The sequence below is a fragment of the Enhydra lutris genome, unplaced genomic scaffold (genome assembly GCF_002288905.1).
Source record: "Enhydra lutris kenyoni isolate GAN:26980312 unplaced genomic scaffold, ASM228890v2 scaffoldscaffold21, whole genome shotgun sequence".
Classification (NCBI taxonomy): Eukaryota; Metazoa; Chordata; class Mammalia; order Carnivora; family Mustelidae; genus Enhydra; species Enhydra lutris.
The window spans coordinates 69592267-69613489 of record NW_019154105.1 but is presented as its reverse complement, the minus strand read 5'-3'; the positions used below and the strand labels follow the sequence as shown (position 1 = coordinate 69613489).

The following is a 21223-nucleotide window of genomic DNA, read 5'->3' as shown; positions in this document are numbered from 1 at the left end:
CCACTCCGCCCACCCCGCCCTGCAATGTGCATCCTGGACAGGAGCCTCTGAGCCTTCAGATTCCAGACACACCCTCCCACCCACATCTTTACTCATGTCTACCCCATGCTGCTTTCCCCAAGTTCACGGCTGCTGAAAGCCCCCACACACTAATGCTGCACCACAGCAGGGAACCGAGTAAGCAAATCTGAGTCTAGACTCTCAGGCTGCCTCAAAAAGGATGCTGTGACTTCATCCTTATCCATATGGGCGGCCCATCAGGGAGTCTGCACTGGAATGTGAACCTGTTTCATTAGAGGAAGAAAGTCTCTGGTCCCTGTGGTCTGCGCTCCAGTTGGTCCCCACCAGAGAGAAGCCCCTTGGGGTTGCCTCCTCCTGATCTGTTCTGCCTCTCCCACAGTGGAGGGAAGCCAGCCTTGGAGGCTCATTCCATCACAAAGTCAAGACGAGTATCTGCAGCCCCAGCTGGCTAGCCCATCTCACAAAGAACTCTGGGGTCCAACTCTTTTCTTGTTACTCAGACCTGTTCTGTCTGCTAAAAAAGAGAAAGGATCTGAGTTCTCACTTTTCTGTTTGTTCATAGTGAGGTGGACAGTTTTTTGTATGTGCATGGTGTAGAGTAGTATCTAGTATGTATATGAGAGAGAGAGGTGGCCATCTAGTGTTACTGTGCATGGGCTGACGTTCACCTGTGTGTGTGTGTGTGTGTGTGTGTGTGTGAAATACCAGATGGTACCTAGTGTGTGTTCATGTTGTGTTATGTAAGACCGTGTGGGTTTTGATATGTGTGGTGCAAGATGGGTCTCTGTCTCCTGTGTATGCGTAGCAGGGTGAAATGGGAAAACAGGCATCTAATTCTTTGGTGTGTAGTTTGTGAAGTGCTCCTACGGGGAGCCTGCTTCCTCCTCTCTCTCTGCCTGCCTCTCTGCCTACTTGTGATCTCTGTCTGTCAAATAAATAAATAAAATCTTCAAAAAAAAAAAAAAGGATTTTTTTTATAAAGTCAACTACAAATACACTTTAGCGTCCTTTACACTCATCTGTCTTTTGGGTACACAGCAATACCACAGAGAGACGTTTGGAAAGGGTCTGTGACCTACATATCTGAAAGCACTGGGTGAGGTCCACAGGCGCACATGTAATGTGTATATGGGTAGACGAGATACACAGATGTTGTTACCTATCTGGTTCTGGGGCAAATAGGGCCAGAAATTGATAATACAATAAAAACAAGTTGCCCTTTTCTTTAATGCAGGAGCTGTGGTGGAGGGCACATCATGTCTAACCTATGAGAAAGTTCTGCCACCAAGGTCAAGGCCATGAGTGACCTGAGCAAAAACACCTGGAACAGCCCTCTGCACTGAGGTCAAGGGGGCACCCTGCCACAGCTGGGGTCTGCCCAAGTCCTACACCAGTGAGGGTTCCCTTAGTGTTTGTGTACCAGCAGAGCCAGACCCAAACGCAAGACTCCCCTGTGAAATGGGTACTACTTACCTGGTAGAAGTTAAGGACTTTTCAGATCCTGACCACATGAGCTCCAAATCATTCATTCCCAACACTGGACACCTTACCCCACAGTAAACTCCTCTCAGCTGCCTGATTAAATGGGCTGTGGAAAAGCCAGTTCGGATGCCACGCAAGCCCACCCCCAGAGGCCCTGAGCTCCTGGGCGGGCGGGGGACACCAACACCCCCCACAGCCATGCAGTCACAGCAAGGACACAATTTCCATCTCAGCAAGGAGACCCGCTGACAGTCCATAATTAGGGCACCAACCAACAACTCCAGAAGGAACTGAGCTGGGCTCACTCAGCCTTCAACTTAACTAAAACCAAGGCTTTCAAGTGCTTATCCACTGCTTCTCATCTAGCCTCCCACCCCCTTTTGCAAAAGAATTCATTTTATCAACGAAATTTGTGCCTGGCCTATGGCTGGGAAGTGGCCCCACTACAACATGAGGAGTCAGAGAGGCAGAACATGGCCGTCAGTTCAGCAAGAGCCCAAGCCCACTGCAGAGCTTTATGCAGCACCCCAGCCTGGTCCTCAAAAGGTCACAGACCTTCCTTACGGTCTAGGGGAGGGTTCCCGACAAGGGGAGAGAGATCCAGGTCCCATCAGTAAGGGCATCAGGCCACCTCCCATCCCACATTTGTACTGTCCATCAAAGGGTCTGGGCCGGAGCTCACTGAAGACCAAGCAGCAGCCACAACACCCAAGCTGCCTGTGTCCGGGATAAACTGCTCCCTTTGGGGCTCCCCAGTCAGACACCTCAGAGAACAGGTGATGGGAATTTCTGTGTTCCCTGCCCGTTTGTGCACTGCACCCTGGGTTCAGAAGGTCCATTGTGAAACCCACTCCCTAGCCCACACCACCCCCAACATAAATGGAGAACAGAGCACAACTGCAGAGCTTGAATCCGGAAATCAGACAACTGACGACAGTACAGGAGAGCATCAGACAACACAGAAAGCTTTATTCATCCACACGGTTCCAGAGAAAGGCAGGCTCACTTTAGTATGCTGTCATCTTGGGCTGAAAGGTTCAAAGGAAAATATTCGTGTTATTACACACTCAGGCGACCCAAAAGGACCACTTGACATGTTCGGTGCTCAACAACCCAGGATCTGGCTACAGTGGAAGCCCAGCCATGTGCTGCCTCAACTCTTGGCCCTGCACGCTCTGACTGCAGCCTGCCATGGCAGTCGGTGGGGGACGATGCCTGGTTCTGGTTCTATGGGCCTCTGAGCGTGGCACATTCCCAAACAACTCTCCTCCAACGCCCAGAGACCTGGGCCTCGCCCAAGGCAAGGTGTCACTGTGTCCCCCCACATCCACAGCCCTGCTCCATCTCTCCCTCCCCCAGAGGACCTGCTGGCCAGTGCTGGGAGAAAGGAGGCAGCTCCTACCCCTATTGCGGGGCTCGCCTGAAGCAGCACCTGTATGTTTCTAAAGCCCGGGCAAAGGACCAAACTTTCAGATACACTCAGTCCAGTACCTTCTGCCAGTTCTCTCTCAATCCGTTTCCGTTCATCCTCCTTCTTTTTCTCCTCAGCGGCTATCCTCCTCTCCTCTTCTGCCCGAGGTTTCAGGTAACCTGTGCAAGGAAAGCGTGAATATGGGGAGGTACTTTCAGTGTCTTCACAGAAACACGTAAAAGGAATTTAGTGCCCCATGAATGCCTGACCCGTGTGCTTCCCACTCCTCTCTCTCCGCGTGGGTCAAGGCCTGACTAGAGCTCAGCAGAGTGCACAACCGGGAGGGCAACTGCAGGGGACGCGCCACCTGACCAGACCTTCTCTGCTCAGCAATCTGGGCCACCCGAGGCTACTCGCATCTGACCACAACACTCCTCCAGCACTCACCTGGCACCCCAGTTTTCAACAAGAACTAGCTGCTTTCCAGCTCCCCCGGGTGCCCAACATAAGAATGCACTTTGGGTCCTGACCACCTGCGCTAATCGCAAAGCGACCTACACATCTGCTGCGGCAGTGCTCCGCGGTCAAGCTCGCTCGGGTTCCTGGGGCTGGCGCCTCCCAACCCTGTCCCCCTTCTTGCCCTTCGCTGGGGTTTACGAGGCGGCTCTGGAGAGCCCCCCCCCACCCCCCAACTCCCCGGCTATGAGAAGCCCCAGGGTTTCCCCTGCAGTCCGCCGAGAAAGCGGCCCGGCCAGCCGCGGTCACTCACTGTAGCGCTTGGCTCCGTACGCCACGCCGAGGAACAGGGCGGAGTAACGGCCCAGCTGCGGAGAGAAGTTGGTCAAAGGCAGGCTGGGGCGCAGGGCGCGGGTCCCGGGGGCGCAGGTCCCGGGGCCGCGGGTCCCGGGGGTGGGGTTCCCAGCCCGCGGGGTCGGGGCGCAGGACGGAAGTCCCGGGAGCACGCGGACGGAGAATGCAGGGCGCAGGTCCCGGGGAGGGGGTTCCCAGCCCGCGGAGTCGGGGGCGCAGGGCGAGGGCCCCGGAACCGTGGGGACCGGGCGGGGGAGTGGTGGTGATGCTGGTTCCAAGCCCAAGGGATCGGGGCGCAGAGAGAGTCCCGGGAGCGCGAGTCCCGGGGGTGGGGTTCCCAGCTCGCGGGGACCCGCGGCGCGGGGAGTGGGGGTGGAGGGGTCGCACCCGCGGGGGCGCGGGTCCCGGGTTCCTTGGGGTCACGCACGTGGAGCCGAGCACCTGGCGACGGCCGCAAACCCTGATTCACCTTGATGAGTGGGGAGACTTTCACCGGCGGCACCATCTTGCCCGTAACCTTCACGCCGGAAGCACAATCCGCGGAGGACGCTGCTAGGCCGTGAAAGCTGCGGAGCCGTAAAAACGTACAAGGGCAAACGCATGCGCCGTCAGAGGTGAACAGGGCATGGACTGCGCCCCCCGGTGGACGGAGGTGGAACGCGCCTGGCCGCTAGGAGAAGGGATCAGGCGAGGCGCGCGGCTCGCGACCAGCTGCGCATGCGCGACTGCGGGAGCAGCAGGTGTAGGTTGGGCAGTGGGAGCGGCTTTTGCCAGGGATGTGGAACCTCGGCCTACCCTCATGTTCCCTGCAGCCCCTAATGTTGTCAGGCCAGGATGATACCAATGGAGCGCGCCCATTATAAGTCCATATATTTGAAAAATATCAGTCAGGCACACGAAGTGTAAAATAGATTGTTCTCTATTCTCCTGTAGTGTGTGGGCTCTCCAGTCAGGACCAGCGAGTCGGGGAAGGAGCCTCCATTCCCGCCCCGCGGCTGGAGTGCAGCCTTCAGCCACATCCAGGCCCATGACCACCCCAGGTCAGCCACAAGGACTGCCCAGGAAGAACCCATGGTCCGGTTAGAGGTTTTGGGCTGGGAATCCGGGGTCTGTGGACTGATGTGACCTGAGTGCAGGCCCCCTTGCCCCAGGCCTCTCCCCCGGTTGGGGTGGGGGGGCTGTTGTGGCCAACTCCTCTGGACTCAGGCCAGGCTAATCATGGTGGCTTCAGGACCCATTCCTGGGATGGCACTGCCGTTTAAGGTGTCCCTTACGGCTACCGCCACCCCCCGGTCCCAGTCCCCCAGCAGAGTAGAGCTTCCTCACTGCAGGAGTCTCTCCAGCACAGGGGGCTGGGGTCTTCCTGGGAAAGGCACCCTTGTAGAGCCTGCTCCCTGGCTCCAGCCCTGGGGACCCTGCCGTCCCCAGCTCCAAGGTCCACCTCAACCAGGGCTTCAGGGACCACTGAACCTCCAGATGGACCCTCCTTCTCTCACTTCTGCTGCTCACGGTGGACGGGGGTAGAAAGCCACACCTGTGAGTCACTGTGTCCCACTATGAGTTGCTGCTGGTCTCCCCCACTTCTGAGGTTAGCCCTGGCAAAGACATGACCAGGTCAGCCACAAGTGTGCAGTGGGGCTACCCAAAGATGGAGCAGTGGTGGTCAGACAGCTTCCCAGCTGTGCTGGCTATGCTGACACATGGTTCCCAAAGCAACCAGGTTTGTGTTGGGGGGAAGGGGGCAAGGGCCTGGCAAGAGAACCACTCATCCCCTGGGCCCTACGCCGCTCCAGAAAGAAGCTCCCTGAGAACCAGAGCTTAGGACTCACTAGGGCTCCTGGTATGCCAGAGGGGAGCCCACTTTTCCTCAGTCTTCCAAACCCTCTTGTCTCCAGAGAGAATTTAACTATAAATCTAAAGGGAATGGAATGCAGAGACAAAAAACTGCATGGTACGAAGCAGTTCAGTATATATGCCTGGAGGGGAGGCCCTTCCAGCCACCTCCAGGGTCCTGGGCCCTTTGCTCTGCAGCTCGCTCTGGAGTCCTGGCTCTAGGCCTCCCGCTGAGAAGCTGGAACACCACCTTCGTTGTTACCTAGGCTGAGGGTGGAAACAGGGAGGCCCATCTTGTAGGGCCACCAGGCTCTTGTCTGAGCTCTCTGAGGACCCCTGCCTGATATCATCCATGACTGCCTCTGCCAGGCCTGGGGTTGAGGGAAGTCCTTCCTAAACCCCTCATTGCTCCCTGAGGGCGCTGTAAGCACACATGGACCCCACAAGGCACAAAATCAACCTCTTCAACCAACATGGGTGTGGTGATGCTGAGTGCACACCCCCCACTCCCACCCACCCCCATTCTTGCCCTTGAGCATCTAGGCAGATGACCTCAGCTGATAAATATGTTCTTCCTTCCCTGGACATTAAAATAAACAAGACTCCTCAGCAACTCCTGCTTCCAGAATCAAAAATAAGTGTCTCTTGGGCTGAAGGTGAGGCCAGGGTGTTGGTAGGGGACCACCTAACAGTAGCTTCCAGTGGGACAGGGTGAGGGGATTGGTAGGGGGGGACACACAGGTATACATGCCCATATACACATGGGGAAGACCCCTGAAGCTGGGGGAGACTCATTTTGGCCCTGGGCCCTTCCTGAGGGCTAAGGGGGCTCCCATCTGGCTCGGACCACAGGAACCACTGGCTGACACCTCTGCACCTGTCAGGGCCAGCTGTCTACTCTGAATCCTGATATTCTCTCTGGAGCCAGGCTCCATGGCTATCTTTAGTGCTGCCAGCCCAGGAAACCTCCCCAGGGGCTCTGCCCGTGTCTTCTGGCCTTTCCCACATCAGGGGCCTTCTGAGCACAGATCCTGTATGCCTTCCCTTCTCAGTGTGGTGGTCCCAATCCTCCAGCCCTCCTAGGGTCTCTCCAAGCACCACCGTCAAACCCTGCCCAACTGGGAGTACAGCCCAGCCCAGGTTTCCCACGTTAGTCATGTGTTCTGCCTCTGGGAATCCTCCAGGCAGAACCCCAGGGAGCTCCCAGTTCCCTCCTGGTGGGTTATGCCTCTCTAAAATCCACAGGGTGTCTGTTGTCCCATACTCAGTGCAGGCAAATGGTGGGCTGCCCCTGGGATCACAGAGGTGTCATGTGACTGCAGGAGTATGCCCCCGGGGGCAGGACCCCTGCCACGGTGGCATTCACATGTGATGTGGTTCCCAAGTGTGCCCTAGGGGACCCCTGCTGCTGATGCCTTCCCCCCAAGGTGCAGGTACAAGGGGCTCTGAGGGCTTGTTCTCTGGGTGTGAAACTACAGTCCTGAGTGCCCACTTCATTCTGTCCCCAGGCCTTCTCCTAACTCTCACCCTTTCATGCCCCTAGCCTGTACTCCCTGCAGCCCAGGACTAGGGTACCCAGCCCCTGACCCTGTGTTGACTGCTAATATCTGCCCCTCACACACACAGGCACCTAGGCCAGCTCCCCTCCCCAGACTCTGCCTGCTGGGCCATAATGTAGTTGGGAAACCTGTCTGAATGCTGGCCCAGGGCCCAACCCATCTGGATGGTCCTCCATCCCAGACATGTTACCCCCACTCTGTGCCAGGAAAGGGGCCACCTGCCAAGGGGAGAGATGGGACCCCAGTGAAGCAGGGAGGCGAGGGCACACACAGCATGCTTAGAGAATGCCTGGTCACCAGACTCCAAGGCCACTCACAGTGACTTTGGGCAAATCTAGGAAAGGTCCCCCTTCCTCTGCCTCCTGCAGCCTCCTGGGACCCTCCAGGGTCCACATGCAGGTGGCCCTGGAGAGGCACAGAAAACAGGAGAACAAGGTTCTCAGTGAGGTGCCTGGGAAGCTGGGGCCCCTGCTGAGCAGGGCAAGATGGGGGCATCTGAGTCACCCGCCAGGTGCCAGAGCTCACTCTGCACTTGTCCAGTCCCCAGGGTGACCCCGGCCTGTCCTTGTAGGGAGTGGAAGCCAGAGTCCGAGCTGTCCTGGGGGACTGGGCAGGAGCTTAAGACAGGCGACCTGGGCAGGGAGGGCACAGATCATCGCATCAGGCACATCCAGGCATGGTGAGTGTGGACAGCAGGCCACTGGGGCAGGAGTGGGTGTGAGTATGCCTGCATTTGTACAGGGTGCACCTTTGCGATTGTGTGTACATGCGTTTTGCCTGAGTGTGATTTGTGGGAGTGTGTGTGTGTGCACACGAGTTGAGTTTGTTTCTGTGTGTGAGGGTGTTAGGTGGGGAAGATCTGTGCCCCATGGCTGCCTCAGGGACATCTGCGGTTGGAAGATGAGGGTCCTGGTCTTCACACTGGAAGGGTTCCTAGACCAGGCCCGCCCACTTGCTGGCCACCTGCATGGTCCATTTGCTCCTTGGACGTCCAGGCCCAGCTGGCTCCTGGCCAAGCTCAAGGCAAGCCCTGGGTGCATGCTGTCAGGACCTGGTCAGGGCTGCCCTGGCCCAGGCTTGGGGTCCCCCTGGAACCCCTAGTGCCATGGTCCACCCATCCTCTGTGTTGTCTTCCAAAACACCAGCCTGCAGGCCCCTCAGCCTTGGTGTTCTCACGTTAGGCCAGCAGGAAGACTAAGAAGAAGGAAGGGGGGGGCCTACGGGCCCAGAGGGCATCATCCAACGTCTTCTCCAACTTTGAGCAGACCCAGATCCAGGAGTTCAAGGAGGTGAGGCTTTGCTTTTGTCCCAGGACCACTCCACACAGTAACTCCTGCCCAAGGGGTCCCCTGTGAATCGTAATGCAGTTGACCGAAAGACCCTACGTGAGCCTCACTCTGGAGCCAGTGAGAGTAGATGCCTATCCTAACATGGTGCGACTGGCCTGCGTTTCAGGCATTCACACTAATGGATCAGAACCGAGATGGCTTTATCGACAAGGAAGACCTAAAGGACACCTACGCCTCACTGGGTAGGTGCCATGGGACAGAACTCCACCACAGCCCGCCTCGGGGTGTCCTTCAGTCCTGGAGAGACTTGCTCTGCACCTGGGCCTTACAGCCTGACCTGACACCCATTTCCCATGGGCTGCAAGGTGGCAGGCTGGGCCTCCCCTAGGGAAGAGATCCCTCTGGCTCGATCAGGGCATCCCAGGGTGGGGTGGGTGGCACAGCTGAAGCACGGGCACTCTGGATGGGAGGCTGGGACCAAAGCTCCAGGGAAGCACTAAGACCCCAGAGGGACACCACTACATGGAGAGGCTTGTCCTCCTTCCCCCAAGCCTAGCAAGGAAGCCCAGAAACAGACTTGGGAGAAGATGTGGAGGGCAGCTCGTGGTCCTCTGAAGAGCCAAAGGCTGGCCCTTTCTTCTTCAACTTCCCATCTGGGGGCACGTTCTCAGCCTGAGGCAATCCCAGGGGGGGAGAACGGGTAGGTTTCTTTCCTCTGGGCCCCCTTACACTCAGGTAAGCAGATCACAGGTCTTCCTGGGCTACATGCATGACCTCTTCCTCCTCCCCAGCTGCCCATCTCCCCAGGGATCAGGGTTTGGGTTCTGCTAACATGCAGACCTGGGCCCCCACACCTGGGCCATGTGAAACCCCCCGCCCCCACTGGCTCACCTCCCTCCTTCTGGCCTTCCCAGTTTGAATGATAGTGGTGGGAGACCAATGGGGACAGCGGATGCATCAACAGCAGGACAGCCGGGGGGTGTGACATTCCTGCCTGGTCTTGTGTTGGTGATAGGCAAAACCAACATCAAGGATGACGAGCTGGATGCCATGCTCAAGGAGGCCTCGGGGCCCATCAACTTCACCATGTTCCTGAATATGTTTGGGGCAAAGCTGACAGGTGAGAGCCAAGGGTCCAGGCTCCTCCCTGGCCAAAGGCAGCCCTCAGGCCAGTCTGCAAGACACTGTGTGTTTTGTTAGCTCCTAACGCTTAGAAATTCAGATATTTCACATAAAAATCCTAATTTTCAGATTTGTTGAAAAACCCTAGGACTTGACATGCTGGTACCCACATTCGTGGGTCACACATGTGACCAGCGGGCATGTGAGCTCATCCTTCCTCCTGTCTGCCTAGTGGTGATAACCTGTCTTTCACTCACTGAGCATTCTCTCCACCTTTGGGCCTAGGCGGGATTCTGGGGACCCCCAGGCCCCTCAGAGCGGGAGCTGCAGGGTCTCCGTAGTGCTCAAGTGCTGGAGGGACATACAGGCCAAGCCCTGGGATGGCCCAGAACAGGACTGGAGCCCTAAACAGTTGAAGGCCTTTTGTGGGCAGGTACGGATGCTGAGGAGACCATCTTAAATGCCTTCAAGATGCTGGATCCTGATGGCAAAGGCAGCATCAACAAGGACTAGTGAGTGTGGCTATGGGCACCTAGGCATCACCCCTGAGGGCTGCCAAGCCCACCTCCCCTCACCCCACCTCAGTCCCCAGGCCTTGGGCTGCCTATCCTCAAGATCCTGAGTCCCTAACTGATGGCAAAACCAGTCTTGCCCAGCCAGTGGCCTGGGAGGTCATCACCACTTGGACCATCACTGGGTCTTTAAGCCCTTTGGGGGGAGTGGGCCTATGTGGTATACCAGGCACTTGCCCCTAACCCCCCAGTCTCCTCCCTGCAGATGGAGCCCCCCCGCCCAGGGGTGGTGACCCCAGAGCGTGCGAGTCAGTAAAGACCCTGACAACCACTCTCTGGTGCCCAGGACTCACCCTTTAGTCAGGCTTCTGAGAGGCACCTGTGCTGTGAGTGGGTGGGATTGTAGGGTGACCAGACCCCCACCTTGGGGTATCCCATGGTGGAAGAGCCAACAGTGTGAATCGACCCAAGTCATGGGGCTCCCCTGGGGCCACCCCTCCAGTTCTTCCAGTGCCAATCCCTTTCTTCAGTGCAGCCTAATTTGGCTCCTCCCTCCTTTTCCTCAGCATCAAGCGGCTGTTGATGTCCCAGGCAGACAAGATGACCGCTGAAGAGGTTTGGCCCACTCTGCCCTCACCCCACTTCCTTACCCCATGTGCCTCTGGGAAGCTCAAGAATAGGGGGTTTAGCTAGGGGGACTCACCCTGGGCCCCCCTGAGGCTGCAGCATCAGGGTGGGCAGGATACCCCAACCCCACCCCTGGCTCTGCCATGTGCCCCCCCAACCTCCCTTTCCCCCACCCCCACAAGCAAAAACAACCCTGGACCCGGCTGGAGTTCAGTGTCTGTAATTCACCAGACCATTTTGTTCCTTCCCCTCCCCCCTGGGCCTGACTCCCCCAACCGGACCGGCTTGCAGGTGGACCAGATGTTCCAGTTTGCTACCATCGATGCTGCAGGCAACCTGGACTATAAGGCATTGAGCTATGTGCTCACCCACGGGGAGGAGAAGGAGGAGTGAGGGGCACGTTCCCCCATCCCCACCTGGGCTGCAGCCAGTTCAATAAACATGAACCCATAAACCTGCCTGCCAGTGTCTGAGGGGGAGAGAAGGTGTCCGCCTGGAGGTGGGAGGGTCTGCAGGTGCGGGACTTCTGCCTAGGGCTGGGAGAAGTGTCTGCCTTGTTGGGGAGAGTTTGGGGGAGGACCCATGGGGGGTAGAAGTGTGTGCTTGGAACTGGGAGAGGCTGGAGGGGAAGGGTCTCATAGGGGTGGGAGCATCTGCCTGGAGTGGGAGGTTCTGCCTGTAGGGCCCTCCCTCTGCTTCCCCCTCCCAGAGCAGCCTGACTCCACCTGCTGTCCTCGAACTCACTCCAGGAGTCAGTCACTCTGCAGTCGGCAGAGGTCGAGAAAAAGTATGGGTTGGGATTCCTCAAGGAAGCCGTTTCTCACAACTGTCCACTCCAGCCTCAGTCATGCCAGGGGCCCTCAGGACTCCCAATCCATGAGGCTTCCCCTCAGCCCTTGTTCCTCAAGCCAGGTCCATCCCACATACACTGCTCCTGCGCCAGCCACCCTGGGTCTGGCCTGGCCACTGGGGCACCAGCCTGCCCTGTGGCTGCACCAGCAGTTCTTGCTCTAGCCACAGGGTCTCCCCTAGGCCATCCTGCTGTGGGTGTGCCAAGGACTCCAAATCCCTCTGGCACCTGCTGGATGCTGTCACCCTGGAACAGAGCCCACCCCTCCTGGCCACCCCTTCATGTCCCCAGGACCACTTCTTGATGCACTGATGGCTCTTTTGGCTTCCAGAACTCTGCAGGGACCCCTGTGACCTCTCTGCAGGTCCCGGGGCCTCCAGCAGCTCAGGGCTCCCCCAAACAAGCAGGTAGGGCCAGGAGAATGGCGCTGGGAATGAGTGGCCCCTGCCTGAGCTTCCTACAGTCCATGCTGGAGGTGGTGGGGGCGTGCCCACGTGGAGCCTCAGGGCGTAGCTGCCGGGCGGGGCTCGTGATTCGCAGTTTCTGGGGACGTGTCCTCCTGGATGGAGTGGCTCACGTGGGCCTCAGCCTGTAGGCGCCGGTACGGAGTGTGGAAGAACACCACCAGGAAACAGCTGAAGAGGGCACACAGGCCAGCCATCAGCAGCATGGACACTGGGGAGACATAGCCCAGCTCTATTCTGAGGCTCGCTCAAGCAGCCAGAGTTCCCCATCCCTAACCCAGAGTACCCACAGATCTGGCAGAGCTCCAGCTGACCCCACTAGCCATGAGCAGAGAGGGACCTGGAAACATCTGTCCCCGCTCCCAACAGGCCCTGAGGGCATTCACAGACCCAAGTGTGGTGAGCTCCAAGGTCAGCAGTATGGGGTCTCCAGATGTGGCCACCTCACCCCCATCTCTCTCTGCCTCCCTGTCTCTTTCCCTGGTCTCATTTCAAAATGACTCACATGGGTTTCAGACATTGGGCTTTCATCAGGGTCTCAGGCCTACTCCCAGCACAGTGAGCCTTGGAGGGGAAAGGTCAGCCTCGTTGCCCTCCAACCCCCAGGACCCCTGCCCTGTGGGTGCCCAGTGCATGCAAAGGAGAGTGAAAGATGCCAAGAGAAAGGGGCCCATGGAGGGGAGGTTCCAGCACTGGGAGGGGGGTGAGGAAGGCCCAGGCACCGACCTTGTGCTCTGGGGTCTCTATGCAGGTGGGGGCACTCACCCGTCCAGTCCAATGGGCCCTGGTCATCCTGGCAGGTGGAGACGGACGGCTCCGCACGACGCACGGTCAGGGCAGTCAGCAGGACCATGATGAGCACACCCTCGGCCTGCCTGGACAGACACAAGGCCTTCAGCCCTGCCCTGGGCACTGCTCAGTACTCACAGTGCCACTGGGCTTTCTGAGGCCAGTGTCCTGTTCTGCTCAGCGTGGGGCACGGCAGCTAGCCCAGGACTGCACAGCTCAGAACACGGTGACCTTCGCCTGAGCAGGCTGGTTACCCACTGTGTAGCCAGGGCTGGGGTGAGGGCGAGGACTCTGGGGTCCCCAGGGAAGCGGTGGAGAGACAGACACTCACCCCAGCACGATGACCAGGCCTGCGGCTGCACCCTCACCTACAGGGAAGGAGCACTCGACCACCAGCTCCATGGCGATGGGCGCCACTGAGAAGCCAAACAGCCCCAGCAGTGAGCAGATGGCGGCCAGTGCCAAGGTCTGTCCCTGCAGCTGAGACACCTAGGGGGATGGTAAGCCACATGGAGAGATGGGGCACCAGTCAGAGTGTGCAGCATGGACACCCAGCCCCAGCCCGGCCCTGCACCAGCACCCCCTCTCAACTGAGCAGGGAGCAGGGATGGGCCAGTGGCCAGGGTCGGGGACCACCCCAGTGGGCAGTGTCTAAGCCTGAGAAGGTCTGAATTTCTGCTTTGACCCATCTGTCAGTGGCCCTGTCCCAGAGCATCCCACTTACACCCCTGTAGGGTGGTCTTGGTTCAAAGGGACTCTCACCAGCGCAAAGGCCACGCAGACTATGGAGGTCAGACAGAAGCCAATCTTGACAGCTTCAGTGAACTGTTTGGTCCGGTCCACATACAGGCTGAGAATCAGTGCCCCCAGGACTCCAAACACAATGAAGAGAGCCCCACAAAGGCCTGCAAATTCCTGGAGGAGAGGAGGTCAGGGGTGCCCCATCATTGGGTCACGGTGATACCAGGGCCCCAGGAGAAGGACCCCATCCTTAGGGTGTATGCCATAGCCGAGAAGCCCGCGGCAGGGTGACATGGAAAGCTCAGCTGCATGGTTAGCCATGAGTGAGTGATGGCACATCCCCCCCAGGTGCCTCTTTCCTGTGGCACCCCACGCCAGGAACCCAACAGTTGCTAAAGGAAAAGGCACTGAGGGGTGCCCGTGTGCTGCTCATGAGTTTGGAACATACCAGGCCTGAATCCCACACCCAGGGCTGATGCCAGGCAGCAGAGGGCAAGGCCAGAGATGCTATGAGCAGAGCAAGGCCCTCCCAATCTCCAAATATCAGAAGACGACCCTTCCCTGGAGACCCGCAGGGTTGGGGCCAACGTGGGTGGGGCAGTGGGAAAGATAGTGAAAAGAGCCACACAAAATCCCAGCACATCTCTGGGCACTGCCACCACCCCTCCCCAAGGCCACGACCCCAAGATCAGACTGCCTCTGGCACCCAACACAACATTTCACACACAACCTCTCAATACCACCCATAAGAGGAGGTTACCCTGTTCAGGCATGGAAACCCAGTGTTTGGGGCAGTCTTCAGGGTACTAGCAATGGCCCCCAAGCCCCATCCTTGCACAGGAGAGGGGGCTGGGTGGGGCCAGCACTCACGTTGGAGTAGCCCTTCACACAAAGGACCTGCTCCAGGAGAACCGAGAAGCTGGAGAAGATGCCGACGCCGCCTCCGAAACACACGGCCAGGATGATATAGGCTCTGTTCTGCAAGAGCTGGAGGGGAAGGCGCCGCTCAGCCCGGGAGCGAGTGGGATACTGGGGATACCCCAGCAGGGCCTGTCCTAACCCCCTTCCCTCCTCAGCCTTCTCCCCACACCAGGTCACCCCAGCCCTGGATCCCACAGCACTAACCAGCTTCAACCCATCCAGGAACTTCTCTGAGGTGGAATGGGCAGCCCCTGCAGAGGGTGGGCTGGGAGGCACACTCTCCCAGAGGCAGGCAGTGGCCAGGAGACAGGCGAGGCCGGCAGGGATGATATAGATGCCCAGCTGCGGAGAGGGCATACGTGAGTGTGTGCACGTGTGTGTGTGCACTCACACATGCACATCAGGGCTTCACACCCACTGTTCTGGGCCTCCGTTGCCAGCCATCCCTAGGCAGACAAAGGCAAGCCCCAGGGCCTGCTTTGCCCTGCTTCCTCTAGAACCCAGGCTTTCAAAATATCCCCCACAGATGACTCCCACAGTGACACCCTTAGCCCAACCCTCTCCCTGGGCCCCAGACTCACCCATCCAACTGCTGACTGACCCTTTCTGCCTGTCTTTGTGAATGACCCCAACACATGCCGAGCTGCACTCCCCAAACCTGGCCTGAGCCTGCTCCCACTTCCCAACCCAACCAAAATCCTAGCTCCCTACCTGCACAGTGCAGCCACATCTTTGGCTCCCTGAATCTCTGGACCAGCTCAGCTCTTCCCTTAGACACTCCCAGAGCTTCCATCACTCAATGCCAACCACCTGCCACCTGCACTGACCCTTCCTTCCACCCTTCCCTTGCTCAGCAGACACACTGGCCTCTGGCTGCAGCCCCTACCCCTCAACCTCACATCCACCTCAGGCATGTGGAAAAATCCTGTGGGCACCAAGTGTACTTGCTAATGTGGTCACAGGGAGGGGCAGGGGCACACTCAAACACACATGTATGCATATGCAAGCCCACCACGCAAACACATGCACCACATACATGCACACATACCTATGCACATGTGAGCCCACCATGTACACATATGCACCCCACACACGCACATACACCTATGCACGTGTAAGCCCACCGTGCATACACATGCACCACACACACGTGCCCACACACCTATGCATATGTAAGCTCACCATGCACACACATGCACCATACACAGGCACGCACACCTATGCACATGCGAGCCCACCATGCACACACATGCACTACATACCCACACACACCTATGCACATGCAAGCCCACCATGCACACACATACACCACACACAGGCACACACACCTATGCACATGTGAGCCCACCGTACACACACATGCACCACACACACCCACACACACCTATGTACATGTAAGCCCACCATGCACACACATGCACCACACACATGCACCACACACTTGCACATGTGTATGTATATACGAGTTCACCATGCAAACATGTGCACCATACACATACACACATGTATGTATATATTAGCCCGTCATGCATACACATGCACCACACACGTATGCACATGTGAGCCCACCATGCACACATGCACCACACACAAATGCACACACATGTGTGCATGTACCTCATGAGCTCCCTCACCATCATAGGGATATCCTTCTCCTTCTTCACCAGGGCAGGTGACAGCAGGTTGGCCACCAGGATGCCCAAGGGGTTTGCTGGATAGACAGACGGAGACACATGTCTGCTCAGCCATGGCCAGGCCTGGTCTCCAGCCCACAGCCAGGGCCCTTTGCCCTCCAAGAGCTGGGAGTGCAGAGGTGCCACAACGCCCAGAAGACCATCAGCCTCACCCCTGTCACTCACACATGGTGCCGATCATGTTGGCTGTGGCTCGCTGGTGTTCCGGGAACCACAAGGCAGCCAGCTTGGCTGGAGAGAAGATGACCAGGGTCTGTGCCAGAGCACAGAGGCTCTGCCCAGCCATTAGGAAGGCAAATGGGTCCTGGATCTCGATGAACAGGAAGGGCAGAGTTCTGAACACACTCCCAGCAAAGTTCAGCCACGCGCACACGACGGTCTGCAGGGACAAGGACAGGGACAGAGCACTGCCTGGCCAGCCCAGACACCCCACCAGCACCCTGATCACTGCCCTGCCACCCAAATGACTCTGCCTGGAGACCCCCCGGGGAGGAAGCAATGGCTCTTGAGCCCTTCCTTACTCAAGGACCCTGCCCCATCTAAGAGACAGCCCTGGCTTGGTTTCCAACTCACTGCCCAGCGGAGCCCAACAGAGTCCAGAACCCAGATGGCCACCACGCCGGATGGGATGGACGCCACAAGGTAGATTAGCGAAAGCCAGTTGATCTGCTTGGTGGAGAGGAAGAAGTGGTGGGCAATCGTGTCGGCCACGGGAGCGAAGCTGAGCCACAGCTGTGGATACACACTGGTGTCAGTCCTGGGGCCGGGCACCACAGAAACCACAGCCACCCGCTGTCCCAGGCTTGGCCAGCCAGCCTGAGGCACAGAATGTCCAGCAGTCCCATAAGGGCCAGGCTCTTCACCTAGTCACCTCTGAGGGAGTGTACCAGGTGGCAGGGGTGCGGGGGTCAGATAGACAGTGTGCCTGGAATGTGGAGCAGATCATCCCGCAGACATGGTCTTGGTGGGTAGACAGAGGCCGAAGACCGGAGCAGAGCCTAAAGGACCCGGAGTCCTGCCAAGACTGACCCTCTAAGGAGAAGGCCCAGAGGGATGTCAGTGACAGGCAGAGGACTGCAGGGGGAAGGGAAGCTCTATGTGGTGAGTGGGCATGAAGGCCAAGTGCTGGATGGCATTGGGGCCCGGGAGGCTAGAAAAGGAGATCCTGATGAGGGGAGCCAGTGGCCCAGCCACCTCAGTCACACAGATGTGTAGATTGCCCAAATGGCTGGGCAGAGCAGCACATTTTGGGGGAAGGGGGACACTCAGTGTCTGTGGTGAACATCCAGGTAGATAAGGGTAGGAAGCAGGGTGGGCTTGGAGCCGTTGAAGGGATAGTGGAAGGGATGTTTCCATGGCAGGGAAGGAGGAAAGAAAGAGGCCCAAAAGGTATCTCCAGGTTGTCTAGAAACTCGGAGTCCCAGGTGGAAACCCCTGGATTGTGTGTTGGCCCTGCCCAAGGCCAGCCCACCTTCCTACAGGAGACCCAAGTGTTTGGGAGGTAGACCCTCCATGACAGTGTAACAGGTGACATTTCCCACCCTCAGGTGCTGTCAAACACTGGGACTTTTAACCCCACAGATCTTCTGCAAACAGTACATTCAATTAGGTCAGTGGGGAAGACTTCCTGGTGGAGGTGAGACACTGTCTCCTCCCTGAAGGATGATGGGTGAGAAGAGGGGCTCTCCAAGGCTTATAAGGAGAGAGATGCGAAGCAGGTCAGGGAGGGACCAAAGACAAGGGTACCACAAATCAAAGTCCACCATCACTGCAACTCTGCGAGACACAGGAATGCAGGAGCTGGCCCCAGGACCACACCCTCCGTGGTGAGACTTGCTGACCCAAGCAGATACTGACTGCAGGCCTCACATGACAAAGAACTTGAGCAAGAGCTGCCTTTTCTTCCTTTTTCTTTTTTAGGGACAAAGCAGAGGACAGCTCTTCCAGGTGCAGAAGGAGACCCCATGCAGGTCCCGCTGCTTCCTGCCCAGCCTGATCCAGCAGAGAGGGCTCGGTATCCGTTCTCTAACCCTGCCCTGCCGAGCCAAGCCCGTTCCTTGTTCCTCCCCAAGTCTGTGGCCAGCAGAGCAGAGACAGGTCTGAACTGTGCCAGGTAACATGAGGACAACAGTATGTCCCCAGCACACAAGAATTCCCTTCAACCTTCTCCAGCCCTGCCAGGTAACCCCTCACCTCCCTTTGAGCGCGCTGATAGTTGCTCCACATGCTGGTTCCTGCCCAGACTACTGGGCAGTCTCCTCGCTCCCCTTTGGGGTCTCACTCCAGGCACTGTTCCACCTGCCTCTGACACTGCCCTCTCAGAACGTGGGACCTGCGGCCACCCAGCTGCAGACCAAGTACACGAGTAGACTTGGCTGGCATGAGCCTGATGGTCAATGCTCACTGTGGTGACCACAGCAGGGATCACCGTTCCTGGTGAAAGTCCCGTTTGCTCCATAGTAACTCGTGGACCAAAGGGGAGTAAGCAGGATGCTGTCTCAGTGTCCAAGGAAGTTCTAGAAGCCACTCACCACACCCATGCACTCTCAGACTCATCAAAGCCATTTTAGGGGCTGAAGGAGACCCCTGCTCTGTGTCCTTAGACCACTGCACCAAAAGCCAATTATGGCCTTCTAGTCAGCTACACAGGGACCTGGTGAGAAGCCACAGAAAAAAAAAGAGGTTTCCAGAGTCATAGGAGACTTCAGGCCAGGCCATGGATGCCACCTGTCCCAGCACAGAGCCGGCTCTCCATACCCAGGCCAGTAAGGAAAGGAAGGAAAAGACCCTGATCAAGGGATAACATCCAGGAGTACTTGCTGCTCAAGAACCTCCAAGGCAGCATCTACCCAGAATGTCCACACCTGCCTGCCCATCCCTGCTCATGAGTCTGCACTTCCCAATCGTCCCTCGGCCACTCACAGCCTCCCGCAGCTGTGGAGCCTGCTGTCAAGGTAGCTGTTCATTACATGATTACCTGGTGGCCAAATGTGCCTGACAAGTCCCTGGGTTCTGTGATAAGCTGAGTGGTCGTAGACGGGTTCCTTCAGGCACACACAGAAGGCATAGCAGGCAGCACCAGGGAAGTGAAAGAGTGGCCCCGCGGAGCATGGTGTGGGACAGCACTGCAGTCTGACCCCATGAGCAGGTGGCCATGTGAGGGTCAGGTGTGGGAAGGCTGGCTCCAAACCCCCTGTCCACTCAAGTGCAGATGGGTATCTGTCCAAGGGGCAAGGGGCTAGGGCAGCAAAAAGCTCACCCCACTGAGCCCACTGTTTGCGATGGGCTGGAGAAAGAGGGGCCCAAGGCCCTGGGCAGTACAACCTGAGGGCTCGGAGTGAGTTGGGGACAAGCAGGTTGGGGAGCTGGTCCCCAATAACTGGCAGATCCTGTTCTCAGTGGCTGATCAACTGGTCTCAGGGGCTGAGTGGCTGCCAGCAGTGGGAACCATTTTAGAACAGGTAACCCGTCACTGGAGACCCCAGCTGGGGAGCTACAGAGAGACTGGGCATACAGATAAGGAAGCCCCACATGCTGAGTCAGAAATGCAGTGAGGACCTCCACAGCACAGGTGAGCAAAGGCAAGGCAGCTGGGCCCTGCCCTGCCTTGTGGGAGTGGGTGGGGTGGGGAGTCTGGAGAGGGAGGGCAGGAGCCGGATCTGAGGCCTGCTGCCAGGTGTTGGGTCTTCCAGGAGGGTGGGGTAACTGGAAGACTCCTTTTCGGCTATGCCAGTGACTCCCCTGTCCTCCGACGCAGGAGAGGGAGTGTTTCAAAACACTATGGGTCACAGGAAAGAGGCTCTGCCACCACGAGGACAGACGCTAACCCCTTTTCTCCCTATGCAGCCAGGAGAAGGGGCCCTGCGCCTCCGCGCCTGCTGGGGTCTCCGGCTCCTGCACTCCCAGCGGTCCCGCCGCCCAGTCCTAGCAGACCGAGCACCCTGGGCGCACTGGGACACCGGCAGGTGGGAGGAGCGCGATGACTCGGACCGGGGTCCCCGCTCGGCCCGCCTCCGCGCCCGCGCCGGGAGGCCGCCCCAAACCCCTGTACCGTGGCGTTGGAGAAGTTCAGCAGGCTGAGCACCAGCAGGAAGACCCAGCGGCGCGCGTAGGCGCGATAGCCCAGCAGCGCGCCCAGGGCCGAGGTCGCGTCGGCGCCCGGTCGGTCCTCCGGTCGGTCCTCTTCCTCTCCCGCCATCGCCGGCCGCTCCTTTGGCCGGACTGAGCAACTCGGCGCCTGGGCGAGGACCGCCCTGAGAGGTGGTGCCAGGCGCGCGGGGCGGGCCGCGCGGGGTCAGTCCCAGCCCCTAGGGCAGGACGAGGTTGGACCCTCCTCCATTAGCCAGCCAGGAAGGAAATCCCTGCCCCAGAAACAGGCACAAAGTCTCCTGGCAGGGGCCAAACAGGTCACGACCTCTGTGGTCGTTGAGGTGGACGAGCGCACGTGGGTGGGTACCATTCAGTGTCAAAAACTGCCAGTACAGGGGCCCCCGTGTGGCTCAGAGGGTTAAGCCTCTGCCTTCAGCTCAGGTCATGATCTCAGGGTCTTGGGATGAGCCCCGAATCGGGCTCTCTGCTCAGCAGGGAACCTGCTTCCTCCTCTCTCTCTGCCTGCATCTCTGCCTACTCGGGATCTCTGTCTGTCAAATAAATAAATAAAATCTTAAAAAAAAAATTGCCAGTACAGACCCTAAAAGAAGAATTGCTAACAGGAGAGAATCATCAGTTACATGCCAGAAGAGGAAAAGATGTGCATTGCATCTCCTACAAGAAATTAACCACCCCTGCAGCTCAGCCCATGAGAAACTGCCATCATGGTAGGCTCTTGCCTTTCTCCAGTGGACTTTCATTCCCAACAACCCCTCCCAACTTCCTCCTCCTTCTCTCTCTCTTTTTAAAGATTTTATTTATTTGACAGAGAGAGACATAGCGAGAGAGGGAACACAAGCAGGGGGAGTAGAAGAGGGAGAAGCCGGGTTCCCATGGAAGCAGGGAGCCCAATGTGGGGCTTGAACCCAGGACCCCAGGATCATGACTTGAGCTGAAGGCAGACGCTTAACAGCTGAGCCACCCAGGTGCCCTCCTCCTTCTCTTTCAA

The 21223-nt window shown here is 58.0% G+C and overlaps 3 protein-coding genes across 4 annotated transcripts; 1 reads left to right on the top strand and 2 right to left on the bottom strand.

Moving 5' to 3' along the window:
• Positions 1-2447: 2447 nt before the first annotated feature.
• Positions 2448-4303, bottom strand: LOC111149186 (ATP synthase subunit e, mitochondrial). 2 transcript variants are annotated; one of them, XM_022506131.1, is made up of 4 exons: positions 4194-4303; positions 3684-3738; positions 2995-3093; positions 2448-2525 (listed from the first exon to the last, which is right to left on the bottom strand). In XM_022506131.1, exons 1-4 carry the CDS (start codon positions 4227-4229, stop codon positions 2506-2508), a joined length of 210 nt encoding a protein of 69 aa, XP_022361839.1. In that variant the 5' UTR covers positions 4230-4303; the 3' UTR covers positions 2448-2505. The 2 variants fall into 2 exon arrangements, with proteins under 2 accessions (XP_022361839.1, XP_022361838.1); XM_022506130.1 differs by lacking the exon at positions 2448-2525 and having other exon boundaries at positions 2538-3093.
• A 4000-nt stretch (positions 4304-8303) lies between these two features.
• Positions 8304-11124, top strand: LOC111149016 (myosin light chain 5). The gene is made up of 6 exons (XM_022505894.1): positions 8304-8405; positions 8572-8647; positions 9421-9525; positions 9961-10039; positions 10606-10654; positions 10958-11124. The coding sequence occupies exons 2-6, from the start codon at positions 8584-8586 to the stop codon at positions 11057-11059; spliced, it is 399 nt and encodes a 132-aa protein (XP_022361602.1). The 5' UTR covers positions 8304-8405; positions 8572-8583; the 3' UTR covers positions 11060-11124.
• On the bottom strand, positions 10877-20323 carry LOC111149015 (major facilitator superfamily domain containing 7). The gene is made up of 10 exons (XM_022505893.1): positions 20177-20323; positions 16699-16857; positions 16291-16504; positions 16066-16142; positions 14636-14773; positions 14381-14497; positions 13532-13684; positions 13101-13258; positions 12746-12855; positions 10877-12191 (listed from the first exon to the last, which is right to left on the bottom strand). Exons 1-10 carry the CDS (start codon positions 20321-20323, stop codon positions 12019-12021), a joined length of 1446 nt encoding a protein of 481 aa, XP_022361601.1. The 3' UTR covers positions 10877-12018.
• Between the last annotated feature and the right edge of the window lie 900 nt (positions 20324-21223).

Excerpts from the sequence above, each read along its gene's own strand:
- LOC111149186 (XM_022506130.1), bottom strand. The coding sequence starts at position 4,229 with ATGGTGCCGCCGGTGAAAGTCTCCCCACTCATCAAG. Across the intron at positions 3,739-4,193 it reads AAGTCTCCCCACTCATCAAG|CTGGGCCGTTACTCCGCCCT; the intron begins GTGAATCAGGGT and ends TTCTCTCCGCAG. Across the intron at positions 3,094-3,683 it reads GTACGGAGCCAAGCGCTACA|GTTACCTGAAACCTCGGGCA; the intron begins GTGAGTGACCGC and ends TTCCTTGCACAG.
- LOC111149016 (XM_022505894.1), top strand. The coding sequence starts at position 8,584 with ATGGATCAGAACCGAGATGGCTTTATCGACAAGGAAGACCTAAAGGAC. Across the intron at positions 8,648-9,420 it reads GGACACCTACGCCTCACTGG|GCAAAACCAACATCAAGGAT; the intron begins GTAGGTGCCATG and ends TGTTGGTGATAG. Across the intron at positions 10,655-10,957 it reads ACAAGATGACCGCTGAAGAG|GTGGACCAGATGTTCCAGTT; the intron begins GTTTGGCCCACT and ends ACCGGCTTGCAG.
- LOC111149015 (XM_022505893.1), bottom strand. The coding sequence starts at position 20,323 with ATGGCGGGAGAGGAAGAGGACCGACCGGAGGACCGACCGGGCGCCGAC. Across the intron at positions 14,498-14,635 it reads TCCTGGATGGGTTGAAGCTG|CTCTTGCAGAACAGAGCCTA; the intron begins GTTAGTGCTGTG and ends CTTCCCCTCCAG. Across the intron at positions 12,192-12,745 it reads GGGCCCATTGGACTGGACGG|TGTCCATGCTGCTGATGGCT; the intron begins GTGAGTGCCCCC and ends ATGTCTCCCCAG.